This window comes from Cervus canadensis, chromosome 22 (genome assembly GCF_019320065.1).
Source record: "Cervus canadensis isolate Bull #8, Minnesota chromosome 22, ASM1932006v1, whole genome shotgun sequence".
NCBI lineage: Eukaryota > Metazoa > Chordata > Mammalia > Artiodactyla > Cervidae > Cervus > Cervus canadensis.
In genome coordinates, this window is record NC_057407.1 from 48371550 (window position 1) to 48395420 (window position 23871).

Genomic DNA, 23871 nt, shown 5'->3' on the forward strand with positions numbered 1-23871 from the left:
ATGACAATTTAAGAAGACAAGGTCTAGGGAATACAAAGATTCCTTAAAACCAGTATTTCTCTCCTAAATACCATGTGGTTGGCTTCAGATAGTCTATGGTGACTAAAATGAACAATTATTTTTACTTTGTTAAGGAATTCAGTAGCTCAGAATAGTATTTTAGTTTTTCTAGTATTCCAAACCTAAAAACACTGAAGTTTAAATCAGTTTTCTAAACTGTTTTGAAACATAAGGTGGATGAAATAACTTAAGTGCATTAAGTAGTAACGCCATTTTAGTGGTTTTCAAACACTTTGATTCAACATCTTAAAGACTGTCACAAAATATATAGTTCGTCTATTAGATCAAGCTCTTCAATTTGAAAATAAAGAATAAATACAGTTCAAGTATATGAAATCACAGTATGAAAAACTTTAATCTGAATAAATTCACAGTTCTGTATTAAGTCAAGTCTAAACTCGCATTCACTCCCAGTACAACAGCGCACTAGGTAATCTGAAAAGCCTTCTGCACCAAGAACTATCCAAAAGCACCGCAAAGAGATCAGTGTGCAAATTCAACCAGACTGCCAGGACTGTTGACAGGAATAAGTGAGCTGACAGACAAACTGTTTTATAACAGTGCCTAACACTTAGTACTGTATGTGTGTCAGTTATTAAAAAACTGTACATGTGTGTTCATTTTACAATTTAAAACTGAAAAAAAAGAAAGATTAAGTATGAAATTCTTAAGTTGAAACTAAAGAAAAAAAGAATCAATACTATATTCTTTATGTACTGCTGGGCACAAATTCAGCAGTTCTATGCTAAGAATCACATATGTTGACTTAGCTATGGAAAACAGTCTTTGAAGCAAGAGTCTTCTCTGCAATGAGCCATAGGAAACATCCAAGTTGGTTTTCTCTTCTTTTTGAAGTGTGTTTTGGAAAGAATCTAAAGCAAGCCCTTGTTTAATTAAAAACTGTATAATATCTTACGCTATTTCATAACAATAAGTAAGAGCTTTCAAAAACACTAAAGAATGTGAAATGGCTTAGATTCATGCCTGAGTGCCTTACATGAAAAAGCAGAAAGCTTTACAAAACATTTAGCAAAATAAAACTATTCTTAATACAGCGAGGCTGTGCAACTGAGAATGGGAAATTGTTACAAGATTATTCAGTCATGACTATCTCAAGGGAACAACTACATAAAGACTCAAGCTCATCTTCAGAATCCTTTGTAAGCAGCATACATAATTTAAGTCAAGACAATAATACTTCCAAATCATCCTTTGCCAGTTTGAAATAAGTTATTTTTATGAAATTCTTTTCTCCTTAAATCCTGGTTTAAATACAGCAATTAGTATTACTGTAATTAGTAAAAACAAAACAAAACCAGAAGCATTTAAAATATGTAACTCTGTGTTTATATGGGTACATGTAGTGGATTATATAAATGCTTGCATATACATAGAAGAGTCTGGAAAAATATACACAAATCGTAAACTAGGTCCATCTGGAAAGTGGAGAACAAAGTGGGAACCTGCAGTTTCACTTATATATGGCAACACTGATTTTTTTCCAAACAACAAATACACATTAATTTTGCTTTAGATTACTATTATTCTTTCCATAAAACTAGCTGTTATTGATGAATTTGCATATATTCCTTCTAAAGAATGAGATTAGCAAAGACAAAAATAAAAATCATCCAGAAGTCCCCCAACACAAGATATCCAAGGATAACATGATGAGAGATCATTCCTACCTTTGTAAGGTGTCCCTACAGTTGTTGCATATACATTCTTCTCATATTTCTTCAAACGATCTTCTAAATTGTGAATCTAAAAATAACAAATATTTCAATCACAAGATTCATACGGAAATAATGTTTAAAAAAAAAGATTGCTATAGCCACTAGATTTTTTTAATGTGGAATACAGAATATAGACAAAACAAAATTAATACATATGGTTTCTTAGATACGACACCAAATGCAGAGACAACAAAAGGAAAAACATAAAATTTCTGTGCCTTAAAGTACATTATCAAGAAATTGAAGACAACCCACAGAATGGGAGAAAATATTTGCAAACCATTTATCTATTAAGGTACTCATATCTAGAATATATAAAGAACATTTACAAATTCAGCAACAACAAAAAACAAATAACCCAAGTTAAAAATGAACAAAAGGCACTGCCCTAAAGAAGATACACAAACGATAAGATGCTTAACATCATCAGTCATTAGGGAAGTAAAAATGACAACCATAATGAGATAGCACTTCATACTACCTAGGATAGCTATAACAAAACACCTGCTGGGGAGGATGTGAAGAAATTGAAATTCTTATACTTTACTGATCAGAATGTAAAATAGTATCCACAATGTAAAACCATTTGAAGGCTCTTCAAAGAGCTAAACAAGTAACTTCTGTATGATCTAGCAATTCCACTACTGAGTACATAACTCAAAAGAAGGAAAGAGGTGTTCAAACTCAAACTTGTAAACGATGCTCCTAGCAGCACTATGCACAGTCAGCAAAAGGGAGAACAAGCCAGTGTATTAAGAAGCAGAGACGTCACTTTGCCAACAAAAGTCCACAGAGTCAAACCTATGGTTTTTCCAGTTGTCATGCACGGGTGTGAGAGCTGACCACAAAGAAGGCTGAGCACCAAAGAACTGATGCTTTTGAATTGTGGTACTGGAAAAGACTCCTGAGAGTCCCTTGGACTGCAAGGAGATAAAACCAGTCAATCCTAAAGGAAATCAACCCTGACTGTTCACTGGAAGGACTGATGCTGAAGCTGAAGCTTCAATACTTTGGCCACCTGATGTGAAGAGCCAGCTCACTGGAAAAGACCCTGATGCTGGAAAAGACTGAATGCAAAAGGAGAAGGCGGTGGCAGAGGATGAGATGGTTAGATAAGCATCACTGACTCAATGGACATGAATTTGAGCAAAGTCCAGAAGATAGAGAGGACAGGGAAGCCTGGCATGCTGCAGTCCATGGAGTAAAAGAGTCAGACACGACTTAGTGACTGAATAGCGACAAGAAACAATCCAAACATATATCAACTGATGAACAAACTGTAGTATCACCCATACAATGAAATATTACTTCATCAGAAAAAGGAGTGAAGTACTAATGAATATTACAACACAGATGAACCCTAAAAACATTATGCTGAGTGAAAGAGGCTAGGTTAGAAAGGTCATGTACTACATGATTCTATTTATATAAAATACTCAGAATAGGTATTTTGAGTAGTTGAGCATGCCCTGGAGGAGGGCATGGCAGCCCACTCCAGTATTCTTGCTTGGGGAATCCCCATGGACAGAGGAATCTGGCAGGCTACAGTTCATGGGCTTGCAAAGAGTCAGACACAACTGAACTACTAAGCACATTTATATAAAATACTCAGAATAGGTAAATCCACAGACATAAAAAGCAGATTAGTGGTTGTGAGATACTGAGGAGGAGGTAATGGGGAATGATGCTTAATGGATACAGGGTTTTTTCTTTTGAGGGTCATGAAATGTTCTGGAACTAGATAATCACGATGGTTTCAGAATACTGTGAATGAACTAAATGTCAATTAACTGTGTACTTTAAAATGATTAAAATGGCCAATTTTATGTGTTTACTACTATAAAAATAATCAGTACAAAAATTGTTATGCTAGGACAGTTTGAAGACTTGAGTGTGCTAAGAGAAGAGAATTTTAAAGCAGTAAACTTGAGATGGATGAGAAAAGCAAAAACACTAGGAAAAAAAAAAATAAGGTAACACTGGGACTTAGTATCTATCTTTGGGAATTTTTTAAAAAATACTATGAAAAGTTTCAAACATACTCAAATACAGAAAGTATACTACAGTTAATGCCCATCAACCTAGTTTCAACAATTATCAACATTTATATGTACATATGAGTTGTAAAAAACTGGAAAACTTCTGAAGACTTAGTTTTCAAACTCAAACAATTGACTGAGGTCACTCTTCCTCCAGAGTTTGGAAAAAGACTAAGTATCATGCACCACAGGTATACATATACTGGTGTTTGCATGCTTATGCATCCTTCTAGGTGTACACACATGATCCTATTTAAATTTAATCACTGGATAACATATGGACAAATAATACTAAACCAAGACATTATAACCACTAGGAAAAAGCAGTAAACACTGATGTTAACCTATTTTCCCTCTGATAAAAGCTTCTTTTATAGAACTTAAGTCATTACAAATTAAATACAAATTGTTATCCAAAATGTTAAGCACTAGAATAACAGGATGCAAATGTTCTTGTTTAAATATATACGTGATCACAAATTTATAAAGATATCCTCCAGCACTTTCAGATTTAGAAATAAAATTTTCTGTGTGAGACAAGATTGGAAAACCAACTATTAAATGAGTATTAAATCAGTTCTTTTTTTAAAATTAGCTAATTGAGTTCCAAGAATATACTAACATAAATCAAGGAAGTCATTTCAAAACAAAAAGCACCAATTAGACCTGTACCTGTTCTCTGAATTCCTGCTCTTTCAACTTTGAGTCACTGATTAGAGTAGTCTTCTGTGCTAGTTGTGTCTGAAAGAACAAAAAGTCAGATATGAGACTGCTGGTTTCATCATTGCGTGGACACATTTCTACACTGCCTGGAAAATTTTTCCTTGTTAAAACAAGTCTCTTCATATTTTAACTTAAAATACAGAATGCAAAATAAAATAAAATACAGAATGCTCCTGAAAATGGATTACCTTCACTCAAATTCAATGAAAAACTAGTCTTACCTGTAGCTCCATAATTGTTACCTAAAAATGGAAAAGAAAAAAAAAGAAATAAGTCCATACACTAAAATCTACAAGAAACAATAAAAGGGAACAATATGAAATTACAAGGCAACAAAAATTCAGTGTTACAGTCTTAAGAGAGTGGTCAGACTTGAGATGAGACAACTTTAACTACTTGCTTTTAAACCTGGTCTATTCTGCTATATAAACTCTTACAATGTAAATATATGTGTGTGCGCTCAGTTGCTCAATTGTATCCCACTCTTGCCACCCCATGGACTGTAGACTCCTGTACACGGAATTTTCCAGGCAAGAATACTGAGGGGGGTTTCCATTTCCTCCTCCAGAGGTAAATATACATAAACACAGGTAAACACAAAGAAAAATGACTAGCAGCTCAGCTGTGAAACTCCTAAGAATCATGACCACTTGGGAAAATAAGGCACCCATCAGGAACGGTTTATCTATATACATCTGTGTTATCTTTTTTTTTTTTACAAGAATATATTTATCTATTATTTGTACAATTTTAAAAAACTAAACATATTAACATCTATTTATAACATATGGGTTCTTCAGGGAAAATTCTAAAGGACCATTTCTGTTAATCCACTGTGTGCAATAATCACAAATTATTTCTCACCCAACTCAACACTGATATACAGTTCAAGACATCTCAGAAGCACCAAAAGATGCTCAAGAAGGAAAAGAATAAAAATTCAAAAAGAATAAAATAGAAAAACATTTTTTAGAGCAGAAATAAAAGTTAACGATATTCTCTCCTTTCTTATGCTACAAATTAAAGGACTCAAAAGACCTCCTGGATATTAATTTCACAACGTTTCAATACACTATGGCATCCTGACACAGGTCTTAAGGCCACTTTATACAACATTAATACTTAATTTGATACTGAGGAGAAGAATACCTTAGAGAGTACAATACATGTATCCATCTCATAGGAAGCAACATTTAACAGTACCAAGTATATTCAAATAATGACCAACTGGAAAAAATTTAAAAAACAAGAAAAAATAAAATAAACTAGAAGCTACTGAAAAAAGAAAGGAAATTCGCTCATTGCTAAAAACTAGAACCTGTGCACCAAGTGGCCCGGCAGGGTAGAGCTGTTTTGCTGTTGTTTAGTCACTCAATCATTATGTCCAGCTCTTTTTTGACCCCATGGACTGTAGCCCGTCAGGCTCCTCTGTCCATGGTATTTCCCAGGCAAGAATACTGGAGTGGGTTGCCAGTTCCTTCTCCAGAGCCATTTATACAGTCCTTTTCTCTCCATTTTGGAAAACTGACCCATGCAACTGGTTATCTAGAAAATTACTATCTGGTCGCTGACTTCTGCGATGAATCCTCTATAACTCTGGAGGATAAAGCCAACAGTGTCCACCTCTCCCATGGCCCTCTTGACAGTGCTATGAAGACCACACTAGGTGAGGAAGGTCATCAGAAGGAGGACAGTATACTGCCCTGGCCTCTCGAATGAGGGCTCACAAGCCCTGAGGATATGCATTTGCTGGGGTGCACAGGTCAAGAAGCCACAGGGTAAACATGGTCCATCTTCCATAGCATCATTTTTACTTAAAGACTGGGATTATAAAAAAGCCTAGATATGCAGTGCCAGATCTCTTTGAATTGAGCCCAATTTTCCAAAGTAATCCCCTTGCATCTACAACTTGTCCCTTAACCAAGGAGAAAACATGGTTTTTCTCAAAGGTATATAACTAAAACCATTTTTATGTGACTACAAATAAGGATATATTATAGAGTAGAATATAAAATGTATATGAATTTTTAGCACAAAATATAAAAATCTAAAACTGAGATACATTCTATGAACTGTTTTTGGCTCTGCCCCAGGGCTACAAGGTTAACTGTCCTCTGCTATCCTTTCCATGGGGAAGCCTGAGAAGCTTTGGTACCACAGAAACACCTAGGTTTTGAAGTCTGGCAGAGTGGATTTATATTCCCAATACAACATTTACTGTGTGAGCTCAGAGATTTTATTTAATCTCTTTGAAGTTTAGTTTCACACACTATAAAGAGAGGCGACAACTTCTCTCTTAGGTGTGCATGGCAACAGGCAAGTCAACAAAAACGACAATGTTTTCAAGGACTGAGTAAAAGCCAAGTCCAGGTCCCCTCACTTTATCATTGCTGGGAGTCTCCTCCTGCTCTAGCCTTTGCTGGTATTTCTTCTGCAGGTCCTCAAATTGAGTCTGCAAGTCCATTACTTTTGCAGTCATTTCTTCTTCACGAGCCTTTGGAATAAAAAAACATATGTATGTTAACAAACATCTCAAAAAGAATGCAGTAAAGAAGCAACATGATATTGAAAACTACCTCTGTGGGAGAAGCAAACATCTACATATTTTTTACAACATAAACCACTATTTTTATTGTCATTCATTTCTTTGCTCCGAAAACTTCCACTCATGCCTCACTTTTAACTCCAAGCCCTTTTTAAAGCTGCTCATTATTCCTAGGATCACTTTTCCCACCTTTAGTCCTCTTATCCCCACCCCATAAAGCTCGTCAAGCTGACCCTTAAACTAGGGTTCCCAGGTTTAGGCAACATTGAAGTGTGTGACAGCATTGTGACTGAACTATAACACAGAATCTATGTTTTAAGGCTTCCATACTAGGATTTAATGTCCAGAAAATATCTAATATAAACTAGCTTTATGCACACGACAGCTCAACTAGCTAGACACTTAACTGATCAAAAGAAGCATGGGTTTTTTCTCCCCTAGCTCCTTGGGATGGGCTGCACAAGTCAAGATGGTTCTCTGTCCTAGTTAGCAAACCTGCACATCCCCTACCCATCGGACTGAAAACCACACCAGTGGTTCTTTGGAGTAAAGCGTTTAACTATAATCTATTTCTGAAGAAAAAAAAAAAAACTGTCCAATATATCAGTAACTAATGTAAGGTATCCATTTGCCTTGACCTTGGCAGAAAACAGACAAGGCTGCAAAAGTAATATGCAACTTATTGGCTGAAAACTCCTTCTTACAAAATTTGGCAGACAAATCATTCTCTCTTCTGTTCTGACTGCCCTGCTAAAAGGCCTGCCCATCCTTACATTTTTTCATTTGTCTTGATAATTGCCATCATTTGTTGTACAAAGCAGTCCAGACCACTCCTTGCTCTTATAAATCTTGTAATAACGTTTGTGCTAAAAGAACATTTGGCATTGGAATATTGATCAGATTTGAGTAATGAAGATAGGACAAGTGTTTGCTGAGTAAGAAGCTCAATAGGAAAACAGCCACAAGCAGGTATCTGATTTAACAGAAGAAATGTCATCATTCTCAAAAACAGGTCCAGAGGCACAAAAGAAAGAAATGAACCATGAGACAACTCAAAAGTCTAAATAACTTGTCATAACTTATAATTTGTCATGAAAATTCAAACAAATAAAAAAAGATTGAAGCCCTTCTCACAACATAAGCGAAGCAGGGGTCTCTTGTAACTAGACTCAGACATCTGCCACGGAGGCACTCGAACGTAGCCTCCACCCTTCACACACTACTGACCAGAAACTACTGTAAATCTATAACTGCCCGCAGTTCTGGCTTATTTACTGTTTTATTCTACCATCACATATACTGTGTGGATGTCTTGTTGATGTGGTCCAGCTTTGTTTGAAAGATCACCTCTACAGCTATGAATTTGGTGAGGCTCAGATTCTGATATGGCAATTAGCAACGTCTAACATTTCCTTTGACAGCTGGGAGAAACCAATCTGGAGCAAGCCCACTAAGAATTAGAAAAGAATCCTTGATGTGTCATTTCTAATTGAAGAAATAGCTCTGTGGTTTCCTTTGTAGAAGCTTTCTATCTTCTTCAAGGGAGGAGGGGGAGCGATACCTCTTACTCTTAAGTAAAAACAGTAAGAAAAACTAAACTAAGTATTTATGCACATACATGGAAACTATGTTTTAAAGACTATTGTGTCAAAGCCAAATCACTAAACTGTGCTAAACGTCAAGAAGAAATCAGTCTGACGCAGCTGTAGGAGCTCCTCCCTCCCAGTGAGGCTGCTCTGAGGTCGGGAAGGCAGTCAGCTCCCTTACTTGTCAGACTCAGTTCCTTTCAGATGTCACCATCCTTTATTCCCAAACGAATGCTCCCTTGCCTACCAGGTGTCACCGCCTTCAAATTCACCAAGTGTCTAGTATGTGCCAAGCACTTGGCTAGGTCCTCAAGACTCGAGATGGATAGCAAGATCCCTGCCCACAAGATACTAAGAGTCTAGGGGAGAGGACAGACACATTAATACATTCCTACACACATATGTATGTATGATAAAAATGACATGTTGAAAGGAAGTAATAAATATAAATAAATACAGAGTATCAAAGGAAGACAGGTGCAATTCATTCTGTTTTAAAGGGTTGCAAAAAACCTAAGTGAAAACAATATGCTGCAGAAAAGCACATTCAAAAAGCTAACTTTGGGGTAGGACTGGGAAAAAAGAAACAAGAATTCTTTTTTTTTTCCTGTCTGCATAAGGAAACACAGGACTATCACATAAGAGACTAATGGTCACCTGTGGAGGGACAGAGAACAGTGTGGGTGCAATTTTCATTAGGGACCATCCTCCAAGTATACTTTTTAATATTATTTGAATCTTTAAACCATGGAACATATTTGACTCAATTTTTTTTCTAAATACAAGTTGAATTTAAAACTTAAAAAACTGTCCAAAGAGAGATGACAGCCAGCAGGACTAACTCACGAAGTGTGAGAATGAGCTCTGGTGGTGCCAGGAAAAGCAGGAGCAGAAGTGAAATACGAGGAGGAAGGAGTTAAAGCTGAGCTCAGCCGGACCACCGACTGACCCAGAGGAAGGGCACCAGGACAGAGGGAAGACACTACATGTGTTCAGGGCAAGGGATATGATCCCACCTTTATTTGCAGACAGACAGTAACTCTGACAGGAAGAGATGAAAAACCGAGAGCAAAGAGACCAACTGAGAAATTAATACAACAGACCAGGCCAGATGCAATACAGCAGCCAGGACCGTGGGAGAAGTGGTGGAACTAAGAGGAGGGGAACGTTCATTGTGATTCAGTGAAACACTACAGCTGAAAAAGTCTATTACATGCTGGAGACCATGCTGGAGACACACAGTTAAAGGGAAAAAGGTTCTCTCTCTGCTTAGGAAGTCAGGGAAGATAAACAGATTTCATGTCCTAAAAGGTGTGTGGATGTGGACGCGGATGTGTTAGGGGCTGAGAAAGACAGGAGGCATGAATCAAGGATGACAACGTTCTCAGCTTTCTCCAATGGGTAAAGCAACTCTAAGAACATGAGCTAAGACAGTAAAAGCAGGAAAGTGAAACTGTCTCTGTGTTCCACTTTTACCAAATCGCACAATAACTTTAATGGATGACAAAAATACAGCATTCTATAATGTCATCATTAAGACAAATCGTCAATCTGATAATAGCTTTTATAGAGGGAAAAAACACTACTACATAATACATACAAATCTCATATAAAACTCCAATTCTGGAAATTTTTAAATGGGAGAATGGTAACAGAATATGTCTCAAAATCAAAGCAATATGGTGTGTGCTCAGTATTGGTAATACTAATACTTTTGAGTTATATTTACTCTTTAAAAAAAAAAATCTTCAAGACAGAGTATGTATTTGGGTGTTTGGATGGGGAGTGCTGATTTAATTACCATGTCAGTCCTGGAGCTGGCACTGAAAGTCTGAGGCCACATTGTCTAATACAGTAGTCGCTGGGCACCCTGTATAGTAGGTATGAGCACTTGAAACGTGGCTAATCCACGCTGAGATAGACTATACGTGCAAAAATACACTGACTCTCAAAGAATTAATATATATATAAAATACGTTAAATATAATATATATATATCATTTTTATACTGACTGCATTTTGAAATGACAATGCCTTGGATATAATGGGTCAGTTACTGTATTATTAAAATTAAATTCACCTGATTCTTCTTTATTTAATGCGGATACTAGAAAATTTTAAATCCTATTTGTGGCTTGTGTTGTATTTCGAGGGGACAGTGCTGGTCTAAGGTACAGGAAGGGGTCTGGGGAAGAGTCCACCCAACTCCTCGGGCCCATCCTCTACTTCCTGTCTCTACCGCTCTACTGCTCCCAGCCTGAAGCTGGGAGGCCCATTTATTTTCTAGTAACCACCACATCTTCCAGAAGGAACCATACAGAGGTCACCTGTCTGTCTCCCTGTTCACTGACCTCTCTACCCACAGAGGTGTGCGGGGACCTGCAAAGTCTACCTCGTGCTATGGTCCCCTGACACACACACTCAGAGAGAGACAGAGAGCCCGGGCGCAATCTGTCCCCTGCACGTGAAGCTCCATGACACATAACTGTTCCCTTCACCAAGTTCCTTTCTGAAAGAGAAGCCTCTATAAAATACATGAAACCAACAGAGTCTGCACTCTACTACTCACTTTGTAGTTTTAAGGAAATCATTTAACTACGCTGAACTCATTCTCCTTCTGCAAAAAATTAAATAAATAAACCACCAAAAAAGAAAAAACAGAAGGTAAACCTAAAACTAGCTTTAATGTATCTTCCAATCCCAACATTCTCTAAGCATTCAAGAAACAATGATATTTTTTAAAGCTTTGCACACATATACTCTAGGGAAGTATAAGAAAATGTGAAATTATTCAAATTTTCTTTCATAGTGAAATCTATAGCTCAAAATCTATATTAAAAAATCACCAAAGAATTGATTCTTTTGAACTGTGGGCTTGGAGAAGACTCTTGAGAGCCCCTTGGACTGCAAGGAGATCCAACCAGTCAATCCTAAAGGAAATCAGCCCTGAATATTCATTGGAAGGACTGATGCTGAAGCTGAAGCTCCAATACTTTGTCACCTCATGTGAAGAGCTGACTCACTGGAAAAGACCCTGATGCTGGGAAAGACTGAAGGCAGGAGGAGAAGGGGACGACAGAGGACGAGATGGTTGGATGGCATCACCGAATCTATGGACATGAGTTTAAGTAAGTTCTGGGAGTTGGTGATGGGACAGGGAAGCCTGGCATGCTGCAGTCCATGGGGTCGCAAGGAGTCAGACGCAAATGAGTGACTGAACTGAACGTTTCTATTCATGTAACATATTTCAGAATTCCAGCTCTTTCAATTATATTTAAAATAATTATTACTAGAATCTGTTCCTGGCTCAGACCTCTACTGCTACCACAACCAGACTAAGGCAAGATTCTCTGGTTTACCCATTCCTAATTATCAAATGTTTCTCAGCACACTGTGAACTAAGGCTTACAGTAACTAAAGAATCTGCACTCCAAGAAATAATAATTTACATTGTTTTATATTCAAAAATATTCTGAAGTCCGAATACTCACTAGCATTCATGGCTTATCTTTATACATAAAAATGACAACACTAATCCACCACTAATAGAATAAATACTATACTGAATTTATCTTTCAACTGCATATAAAACATCTGGCTAATGTATTCTTTTTTTTCATCTTTTTTCTCCCTTGAGATCAACAAAAACTATGCAAATTGGGTAGGGATGAAATAAAGTCAACTGGCCCTCCTGGAAAGATCCCAGTTAAGCTCATACACACACCAACTGTCTTAAACACAAGCTCTCAATTCTTAGTCTGGTGATCTCACAATTTGATCTGAATCTGGGAGACAAGAGAAGAAAATCCATTCTTTCCCTTACTAACTTACTGTTGCTTCAAGTATGTCTGGTAAGCAGACACTGTTCAGAAAACTATAAACCTAGCAGAAATCAATTAGACTCCTCATAAATCTGCAAACAATGGAAAAACACTAATTTGAATTATATTGAACTCCCCCTCCCCAAAAAACCCCTCTACATTAGAAAAACAGGAAATCTGACAGCCCAATCTTCTTTACACTACCATGAAATCTATTTCACCTAAATTTCAAGAGAGAGAGAGAGAAAAAATAAGGTACATCAAGGATTTCTTCATATCTTTTGGCGGTTCTTTTTAGGTCATCTTCTTTCTCTGCAATTTTTTTATATAACTGATTTGTCTCTTCTTGATGGCTTTCTAAAAGTTCAGCCTCCACTTCCTGGGCTTTATCTAATAAATAAAAAAAATGGACACATATAAGAAAATATATTAGGTAAGAATTAATATCTATATCCCAGTATCTATAAGAACCCTTGTTCCAAATTATCAGTGAACTTGATTAAAATCAACTGATCAAATTGATCAAATGTATCCTTCTCAGGGAGCAGAAGTGCCTTCATCAGGTAATTAATTAGCTAATGCTTTCTTTCAGGTTGTTCCACCTGCTCCTTCCCTCTGAAAGCAAGTCACTTTCAGGCAGCACAGTTTCCATCAGTGAACTTTCTTGGGCAAGAATCATTTTTTTTCTCCTGTTTATAATTACATAAAGCACTTAGCACACTGTGAAAAGAATAAGCTTAAATTATAAATAGCCACCGCTGACTGATTCTGATTTGGTTTCTATTGAATTCAAAAGTTTACTTACCGATGGTCTCCTTTATGGTCATTTCCAGCTCCTGTTCTTTTTGTGCAAGCTGTGTATGAAACTCTCTCATCAGCTGTTTTAATGTGGAATTGTGCTTCAACTCAAGATCTTCCTGCTCCTGTCTGAGTTCCAAAATATGAAGAGCTAATTGTTGTCATACAAAAAAACAGCAGTGCATATAGTCTGATCTCACTGGTGTATCCAACCATATTTAAGGGGGTGTGTGTGTGTGAGCACACATGTGTGTGTCTCCAGGCCCAGAAAACTTCTGGAAGGCTACGTAAACTATGATTAACTCTAGGGAATGGTCCTGAGGATTTGAGAATTTTCATTTTCCACTTTAAATGACCATATACATCATATACCATATATACCACATACATCTATATTATATAACAACATTAACACTAAAAATAATAAAACAAAAAATAATTACTGGGTTATGTACCTAATAATCATGACCTCATATGCAAGGAAAGGGTTTTTCCCCCTTAAATAGACATGGAAAAACACTGCTTCTCTCATTTAATTGCTTTTATTTCTCTTCAGTATTTAACTTACTATATTTATGCTTGATACTAACAATTTTAGGTTATGAAACTCAACTGTATTAAAACACAAAAAAGATTTCATTAGGGAGGATTACCTTAAAGATAATCATACTGGAAAGAAAAAAAAAAACTTACTTGGGGCTTCTCTGGTGGTCCAGTGGTTAAGACCCACCTGCCAATGCAGGGGACACAGGTTTGATCCCTGGTCCAGGAAGAACCCACATGCCTCTGAGCAACTTAGCCCATGCACTACTAACTCCTGAGCCCACTTGCCCAGACCCCGTGTGCCACAACAAGAGAAGCCACCACAATGAGAAGCGCATGCACCGCAACGAAGAGTAGCCTCTGCTCACGGCAGCTAGAGAAAGCCTGCACACAGCAACAAAGACCCAGCACAGTCAATAAACAAAATAAAAGCTTACTTGATTTTCTCTTCCATTTCTTTTTCATACTCTTTCTTTATTATATCCAGTTCTTGCTGATGCTCCTTCCGCAGCATTCGAATATCTTTCTGCAGTTTAACCACCTCCTGGCTCAGCTTCCGCTTCTCCTGCTCCGCCCCTGCTAATTTAAACTCCAGGTCACTGTGCTCCTCCATGTTACTAGGCAAGCTGGGCTGGACCACATGTGATGTGGACTTTCCTTCAGCACTTTCTTCCAAAACTTCTGTGGGTTTACTTTTTCCATTCATCTGTTGTTGTAGAGCCTGTAAACTTTCAAGTTTTGAGGTCAGCGCTTCGATTTCAACTCTGTGACCTTCCCTCTCTCTCAATAAGCAGGAATCCAGCTCTTTTATTTTTTGCTCCAAGATCTGACAGGTCAAGTCCTCCCCCTGGAGCGTTTTCTGGACATTGCCAACCACATTTTCCAAGTTCTGCTTTGCCCCTGTGTTATTTTTATCTCCTTCTTCTTCCAAATGCTGGGAAGAAACCAAGGAGTGTTTCTTGTTTTTTCCTTCAAGTTCTTCTTGAAGCTGATTAATCATCACTCGATCCTCATGTTGTTTTGCTTCAGCCTGTTCTATCTTTATTAAGAGCTCCTGGTATTTGCACTGTATTTCAGAATGAGAGGAAACTGTCTCTTCTTTTTCCTGCTCCAGCCTCTGCACTAACATTTCCTTTTCAATTAAATTTCTTTGTAAAATACTTAGTTTTTCTTCACACGCATTCTGCACACAGCCTTGGGAATCTGCTTCTTCTTGCTCAGTACACACTGCCACATTTTCCGATAATCTGGGTACAACTGACGTTTCTGATTGTGGTGAACTTTCCGCGGACTTCAGTTTTTCTTGCAAGATGTGAATTTCTCTGTCTCTTTCTTGAAGTTTTGTAGTTAGCTCACTCAGATGGCTTTCTCTGTCTTTTCTGTATTGCTGTTCTTTCTCTTCCATTTGCGATGACAACTGCTTCTTGATAGCGGCAATCTTTTGTTCGGCTTTTTTCTTCAGTTCTGCTAATTTCGAAGCACCTTCTGACTCAAGTCTATCTTCCAATGCTTTTAACTCCTCTTCTTTGCCTTTCACAATTGAATTCACATGTTCCAATTCTTTCTTCACAGATTCAAGTTCAGATTTCATGGAAGATGCTTGCTCTTCAAGTCTTAAGACTTTTTCTTCAGCCTCTTTAACCCTGTTGTCCTTCTCTTCTCCTAACTCTTGGATGTGCCGGAGTTTCTGAATCAGTTCTTTCTGTTCACTATCCTTTTGTTGATGGTGGTTTTTAAGCACTTCATTTAAGGACTCAATTTCAATTGCTTTCTGAGCAACATGCTCCTCTAATTCCACAATTCTCACTGTTAGAGCTTTTAACTCAGCCTCTAAATTACACTCCTTCTTCTCCATCTCACTCTTCTTATCTTCCATCTCACCCTTTAAATACTCAAATCTTTTCTTTTGCTGATCAAGGTCCTCCTTCAATAAAGTTAACTGCTCGTCCTTTTCACTGGTTTCCTTCGTTTTTAACTCAAGCTGCATCTGCAATTCTTTACTAGTATTTTGGTACTGTGTAAATCTTGACTGTGCTTTCTTCTTCCACTCTGAGAATTTGATGGACAAGTGATCTGCCTGCTCCAGAGCAGACGTTTTCTCTTTACTCAGAGTTTCAACTTTCAAAGATAAATCTCGCACTTGATCCAGCAATTCCTGCTGTGCTTCATCATGTCGCTTACTTAGTGATGAGATGGCTGCTTCTTTTTCAGCTAGGCTGATGCTATTCTGAAGCTGAGCATTCAAATCAGCTAGCTGTTTACTAAGACTGCTGATCTCAGCTTTTTTTTCTTTAAGCTCTTCTTTCATCATAGTGACGGCATTGATGTTTTCTGACAACTCTTTCTTCAACTGTGTGATACAAGATTCCTTTTCTGAAGCAGCCTGTTGCTGATTTCCTCCTTCCTTCTGTAAGGCTTCTTTTTCTGTGACAAGACCTTCAATATCAGCCTTCATGCTCTTAATCTGACCTTCTTTTTCTTCCAACTGATGTGCAGCATGTTGAAAAGAACTATTTAGTATATTTTGCTCTTCTGTTAGCTGTCTAAGTTGTGCTTCTAACTCAGAAACCTGGCAAGTTTTGCTGAGTAGTGCCTCCTTCACTTTAGCTGTGTGCTGTTGACAATGGGAGATTCTAGAGAGAATGGCATTGATTTTACTACTGCTGATGTCGATGAGCTCACTTGTTTTAGCCTGTAGTAAGGCTTCGGTTTTCTTAGAGTAAATGTCTAGCTGAACTGCTAGCTCTTCGGACAGTTTTTTGAACTCCAGGCTTCTGTCCTCTAGGCTTTTCTTACTGCTGTCGTGTGAAGATTTCAGACTCTGGAATGCTTCATCTGTGGTTTTCAGCATCTCAGTAAACTCTAAAACCTTGAGCCTATCTTTTTCTGCCAGCACCTTCAGTTCAGCTACTTGCTCTTGAAGAAAAATGTTTTCCTTCAGAGAGCCACTCAAGTCAACCTCCAGCTTTTCAAGTTCAGCTTTCAGTTTAGCTTCATTCTGTGCGAGGGAATCCCTGAGAGCAGCATTCTGCTTCAACTGTCCCTGTAATTCCTTTAACGCGGTATCCTGCCTAGCACCCTCTTCCTTCAGCCATGCCATTTCCTTGCTCATCTCTTCTTTTTCACACCCAAATAGGAGCATCTTTTGCTTTAGTTCTGCTACCTCTTGTTCTTTCTCCTGTAACTGGATATCATGTTTTTCCTGCAGTTCTTCAGCTTGCTGACTAAGTTTCCGCTCCCAGGCTGCTATGACATCATCGAGCTCTCGCCTGTGTGCCTCGGTGAGACTTTCTATTTGCTCCCTTTGGTTTGTCTCCAGTCTTGACACTGCATCATTGATTCCAGCTGAATTAGCCTGTGCCATTTCCAAAATTTTGGCATTGAACTGTTTTTCTTTTTGACTGAGCTCCAGAGCAGTATTTTCAAGCTCTTTTTTAAGTTTGGCTTCCTGATCCAACAATTTCTTCTTTAACATTTCTTGCATCTCCTTTGCTTTCTGCTTAATTTTTTCCATCTTTTTCTCTTGATTTTTAAATTTGGCTTCATATTCCTCTTGCAAAACACGAATACTGTCCTCTTTGGCTGATAATTTCTGTTTGAGTATTTCTATTTCTTTGCTCTGGGCTTCTCTCATTTGTAAAATAACATTTTCCTTTTCCATTAAGAGTTGCTTGGTCTGTTCCTGCTCTGTGTTGTTATCTTTAAGTTGGGATTCATAGAGTTGGGTTAAAGATTTCACTTTTTCTTCCATTTCACGATTCTGTTTTTCAAGCTTCTGCAGTAGATCCTGCACCTGGATTTTGTGAGTGTCTAACTCAGCACAAACATCTTTCTTTTGAGCTTCAACTTCAGCTACCTGTTTGGTAAGAAGAATTCTTTCTGTTTCCAAATTCAACAACTTCTGCTGCAACTGGGCCAGCTGCTCCTCATGGACTTTAGCCTGCTCATGCGTGGTATTCTGCAGTGACTGGAAAAGCTCCAGCTTAGTCGATGCCTGCTGGAGTTCCCCTTCGGACCTTTTGATGTCTGCCTCTAAATTTTCCACATGGGCCTGATGTTCTTTTAAATGCTTGTCCTTTTCCTTCAGAAGAAGCCCAAGTTGGTTAATTTCATCTTTTAAGGCCTTTTCAGTTCTCTGGATAGAAATCTCTTGTTCTTTAATGATATTGTCAACCTGTTGTTGGTGATGATTTTTCTGTTCATCCAGCTTGGCCTCTAATTCCTGCTTCATTCGATCCGCTTGATCCTTTAGTACAGAAAGTTCTTCTTCTAGCTTGTCACGTGTTTTTAATACTTCCGACAGTTCAGACGATAGTGATTCCAATTCTGTTTGCTTCACATCAAGCTTTTCTAAAGTCTTTTCGTTCATTTCTTCTATGTGGGCCTGAAAGAGTGTCTCTCTGTCTTTCACCAATGTTTCTTTCTCTCGCTCATACTTTTCTCTAAGTTCTTCCATTTCAGTCTGATGCTGTTGCTTTAAGACTTGGAGCTTTTCAGTCCAAATGTTATCCTGCTGATGCTGCAGACTTTCCAATTCTGTCTTGTGTTTTTCAACCATGATTGTAATTTCTTTATTGTGCTTATTTTTTTCAGCTTCCAAATGAACAGTTAAATCTTCTGATTGATTTTTATTTTCTTGCAAGCTTTTTTCCAAAGAACTTTCTAATTCAAGAATTCTCTGTTAATGAAAACAGATGTGTTTTTAATTTATTAGCAATAATATACACGACATGATGTCTACACCTCCTTAAAGATTACAATTTAGATAAACAATTTTACATGTCATATCAAACACTAGAAAGGACAAGGAATCTGTGCTCAGTTCCTAAAGGAATCATGTAATAAAAAAAAAAAAGATTCTATTTTTTACACAGCTCATAATTCCAGATTCTTTCTATTCGGGTAACTAGTTCAACTATCTTTTTCAAAATCATTCTGAATGGATAGTGGGGGAAAAAACGATAAACTATGTAACAGTAACTGTTGGTAGAAAGAGGAGTATTTTTTTCTGTTTTTAGAAAGGCCTATAATAGTATTCTACCACTTTTATAATTTAATTTTGAAAGAAAAATAATGTATCTGGCTCTTACACCAAAAATTATTACTTAGAAGATGTTTTTCAAAAAGAAGGAACTTACACCAAAGTAATTTACTAAACTTTACCAAAGTAGTTTACAAAAAGTAACAGTGATACAAAAATATTATTATCTCACGAAAATATCAATCTTGACTGAAGGAAAAAGAGCTAATATTAAGGCAGAGCCAAGGAATGTCAGAACTGGAATGATGTTAAGAAATTATCAGATCCAACCTCTTCATGTGTCATGTAAGGAAATTAAGGTATAATTAATTTATAAAGCTAATAAGTGAAAGATGTAGGCCTCCTGAGTACCCATTCCCCTTGACTATGCCACCTTACAAAATGTTGGAAGTGGGCTAGTAAGACAGTTTAGAAATATGCGTAAGAACTGAGACTGTTTCACTGTCTAAATCAGAGCAAAAAGGCTTTTAAAAAGTCTAAGTAGTATTAATTTATTTCTAGTAAGTCAAATATTTCATGCACTGTTAAGGGAAAGAACAGAGGGCCTTAAAAATGTGCACACTGAGATAGACATACTTACCTGCTCATCACAGGACTATTTTTTAATATGGGAAAACGGGAGAAAAATTAAATGTAAAAGTAGAGGAACAGGGTAACTCAACTGATACAAACAGAAAATGAAGTATGTCTAGATATGGCATGAGATGAAGGTGAAGAGGTAAGAAGGTGTCAGGGCAAGCGCTGCCTACAAAAGGAGGCCTCTTCCTAAGGATGAAAGATGAGTAAGCAGTGGAGCAAGGACGCTGCACTGCTGACTGAGGGCAAAGAATCGGAGTGAGAGACAAATACAGTCAACCGAAGGCAGAGAGTCGGAGCACCACGAGGCAGGCATCAAACCACTCCCACAAATAGCTCTACCTACAAGTGGAGTGTACGTAAGTGCGCGCGCTCAGCTGTGTTCTGACTCTTTGCAACCCCATGGGCTCTAGCCCACCAGGCTCCTCTGTCCATGGGATTCCCCAGCAAGAATACTGGAGTGGGTTGCCATTTCCAGGAGAGCACGTATATGTATATCTAAAACAAAGTCTTCTCTACAACTTTATATCGACTGTAGAGATAATAAAGAGTTTTCATGTATTAATACAAGTAATCCCATAGCCTGGGGCCCTGAATAGTGTTTAAACTTACAGTTCTATATGTCTCTGCTTCTTGTTGAAGGTCCCGAACTTTATTTTCACTCTCTGTGAGGATTGCTTTCTTCTGCAACTCTAACTCTTCCAAGGCCAACGATTCTTGCTGTTCTTTTTCTTGAGTGATCTTCAAATATTCTGACTGACTTTTTTCCTGTGCCAAAAACAATCATACCACCTTAGACCCATGTAGATCTTCAGCATTCTCAAAGCACTGCCACAGGAATCATTCATTTCATTTGATCTGCACACCAGCCCTGTGAGGTAGGCAGCATTGTTACCTCTCTCTCCTCACACTCTGGTCTGCAGAAACAGGGCATAGTGCCTTTTCCAGTATGGTCTGGCCAGTCTTTGCCACAATTACAACTAATATGAAAAATTTTGTTTCCAGTAACCCTACTGTGCATGTGCATGCTAAATAAGTCACTTCAGTCATGTCCAACTCTCTGCAACCCCAGGGACTGTAGCCTGCCAGGGTCCTCTGTCCACGGGGCTCTCCAGACAAGAATACTGGAGTGGGATGTCATGCCCTTCCCCAGGGGATTGAACCTGTGTCCCTTCCGTCTACAGCACTGGCAGGTGGACTGTTTACCGCCAGCACCACCTGGGAAGTGTGTCTGCTATGTACTCATTACTTAAAATGCTTTGCAAAATATCACTGAATGTGCAGGTCACACAACTGTCACTACCACTTCTCTAGAGTTTGATATTTCAACTCTAGGCCATAGACTTATATAATTTATATAAATTTAGGTTGTAAATTTATATAATTTGTGAGAAATACCTTACTATGATAGGGAACCCTGCATGGAAAAGCTAATCAAAATGAAATTACATGTGAAAAAATGGATTAGATCAAGGAACTCTAAAAGCCTATACAGTTCTTAAAAAGATCTGGCCCATTTCACTCTGGTGAAGTATACTGCTTTAAGGAAAGATTTTGTACCATACCATAAGCAGATTGATTTTTAAAAAATTAGTTTCTATAACATCAATTTTGAAACATCATTTTAAACATACTAAACTGTTTAACATAAACTATAATCTAAATGCATTGCCACCTATGCCCATAAATATAAAAAAGGAAATGCTAATAGTCTGCAGAATTTTGACTCTCAATGCCAAACCAATTTCTTTGAGAAACTAGGTAGGAAGAAGGGTGGAAGGGGACGAGCACATGCGTAGGTATGTGTGCTTCATGTGTTATTTGTGTCCTGCGCTCACTAGTCAGAGTATGTCTGATATTATCGATTCCCAAAACACAGTATTAACAAGGTCAATGTTCAGAGTCCAGTGTCCCAATTGTACGTTACTTGCTCAGTCATGCCCAACTCTTTTGTGACCCCCTGGACTGTAGCCTGCCAGGCTCCTATGTCCATGGGATTCTCCAGACAAGAATACTGGAGTAGGTTGCTATTTCCTTCTCCAATTACAGTGCCCCAATTACTCCAGCATGAAGACCCACAGCAGGTCTTATGACAGGCATTTTTAGCACCATCCCCAGCTTCATTTATGTCCCCAGTCTCGCTTTGTTCCATTAATTTCCATGCTACTATTTTAAATTTATGCTGTCCTGTTGTAATTTTTAAGTACTCTCAAAGTTGTAAACAACTTCAAATCCTTTTTGGACCAACAAAGAATACAAGTATGTGCCCATACAGATGTATGTTTCACAACCATGAACTAAACCCCTAACCTCAGCCAACAGCACTGTAAATCCATGTGTCTGCTGGCCCCACAGAGATTACAGAACTCCCTGACTCAGTTCAAGGATCACAGCTGCTGGAAAGCCTCAGAGCCCCAGGTCCAAACCAGAGTGAAAACAGAAATGTGGAAAAGAATGGAGATGAAAATTATAACAACTATTTCTCACCCTTTAAAAGTATTTTTTATTTTATTTTTTAAAGTATTTTTTAATTATACCTATTACCTTATGGATAATAACTTCATGTAAAAACAATAAGCTACATTTTTGGCATTAATACTTCATAAGGTAACTTACCTAAATAGGCTTTTCACAATTTAAGTAAAATATTTTTTGTTTCAAACTTTCAAATTATACCATGCCAACAACTCTTTCTTATCTTTGCTTTTTTGGTTATTGTTTTAGTTAGTTCAGCCAGTTTTCTCTTATTTTACTTTATTTTTTTTAACATCATATAGATTGAAAACTACTGCTATCAGTCTACTTAAAAGGAAAACTGCGTATGTGCTCAGTCGTGTCCGACTCTGTGACCCCATGGACTGCAGCCCACCAGGCTATTCTGTCCATGGGATTTTCCAGGCAAGAATACTTGTTTCTCCAAGGAATGTTCCCAACCCAGGGATCAAACCCGAATCTCCCATGTCCCCTGCATTGGCACGCAGATTCTTTACCACTGTGCCATCTGTGAACTGGGTCATTTTCCTTTTGTCCTCTTTAAAATGCATTCAAGCAAACTTTCTGAGCCTTAAGCTCTGATACATTCGGTCTGGTATCTGATATCTATCAAGACATTCTTGCTAAATTATGCAGGTGCTGGCCAACTGCTTCAGTTAACCTACCCTCCCCTTTATTTCCCCCAATCACAGTCTACAGCCAGGGCGAGAGGAACGATCCACAAACACACTGATTAATGAAAGCCTGTTAGACAAGCAAATTTAATTTTCAGACAATACTAAATCAACAAATTCTGACAGCCTCATTTCTGCCTTACAGTCAGTCTCTCTGCATCCTTAAAGGTCAAGGCTGAGAGTAGAGTGACCTCAGCCTAGAAGGCAGGGGTGAGGGCATGACAACTTTATAATGAGGGAAAAACAAAATACTGTAGGTACTTACAAGAGCTATTCTCATTTGCTCCCGAAATTCCATTTCTTGAGTCTGAAGCTTCTTCGTCAGTTCCTGCTCTTTGCTAGCCAGCTCCTCTTTATGAAGCTTCTGTAATTTAGCAATTTGTTCTGAGGATTTCTGAAAAGCAGCCAAATAGTTAAAAGTGAAACATCCAGATAAAACATGTCACTCTACAACAAAACAATACTTTATTATAGTTCAATCATCAACCTAACAGATTCCTAACAGGAAAAATCAGAACGTATTTCCCACATAAATCAAAAGTCACCAAATTCTTGAGAGTTTAAAGAAAAACCAGTAAAGTGTTGCTCCTCATTTAGGACATGAAGAGCTGAAGCTTCAACAGTCAATCCTATGGGGCTGAAGCTCCAATTCCACGTCTTACAAAGATGTTCCCACCAAACAGGATGGGGAAGCGTAGCAAGGGGGAATAAGGATGTGCTCAGAAAGGGCACTCCATCATGGGCAAGGTGCCCTGGCTTCACCCATCTAATTATGCCTACCTTTCCAGGCATGTACTACTATTACTAATTAAGTATTGGTCTTGTTCTTTCTTGAATAGGAAGACTCAAATCTTATAAAAATGTCAAACCACCCTAAATAAATTCAAAAATTTAATAAAATCAAATAAAACTACCAAGCAAATGAGGGAAGGCCCACTGGACAAAATAAACATGGAATAATAGCCAGTCTCTTCTGAACATTAAGAGTAATGAGGAGGGGCTATCAAGCAGTAGAATATAAATATAAAACAATATATAAAACAATTTAAAACTATATAAAACTAGAACATATGGTAAAACTAGTATTAGGGTAATACCAGCATATGGTCAGACAAAGTAGTGGAACAGCAGAGAATCCAGAAGACCCATACACAGCACTACAATAATTTAGTATGTAATAAAGGTAGTATGGCATGTCAGAAGGGAAAACACAGGTTACGAAAGAAATGATTTGAA

General features: G+C 37.8%; 1 protein-coding gene across 5 annotated transcripts in view; it reads right to left on the reverse strand.

The window, feature by feature from the left end:
- GOLGA4 (golgin A4) overlaps nucleotides 1-23871 on the reverse strand; it is a 112631-nt gene that overhangs the window by 14843 nt on the left and 73917 nt on the right. For all 5 annotated transcript variants that reach the window (XM_043441858.1, XM_043441857.1, XM_043441856.1 and 2 more), the window contains 9 exons: nucleotides 22901-23029; nucleotides 20081-20236; nucleotides 14289-18529; nucleotides 13316-13437; nucleotides 12770-12900; nucleotides 6939-7052; nucleotides 4780-4800; nucleotides 4508-4576; nucleotides 1749-1824 (listed from right to left, as the gene is read on the reverse strand). In XM_043441858.1, the coding sequence (XP_043297793.1) occupies nucleotides 1749-1824; nucleotides 4508-4576; nucleotides 4780-4800; nucleotides 6939-7052; nucleotides 12770-12900; nucleotides 13316-13437; nucleotides 14289-18529; nucleotides 20081-20236; nucleotides 22901-23029 (5059 nt within the window). The remainder of the gene's footprint in view (nucleotides 1-1748; nucleotides 1825-4507; nucleotides 4577-4779; nucleotides 4801-6938; nucleotides 7053-12769; nucleotides 12901-13315; nucleotides 13438-14288; nucleotides 18530-20080; nucleotides 20237-22900; nucleotides 23030-23871) is intronic.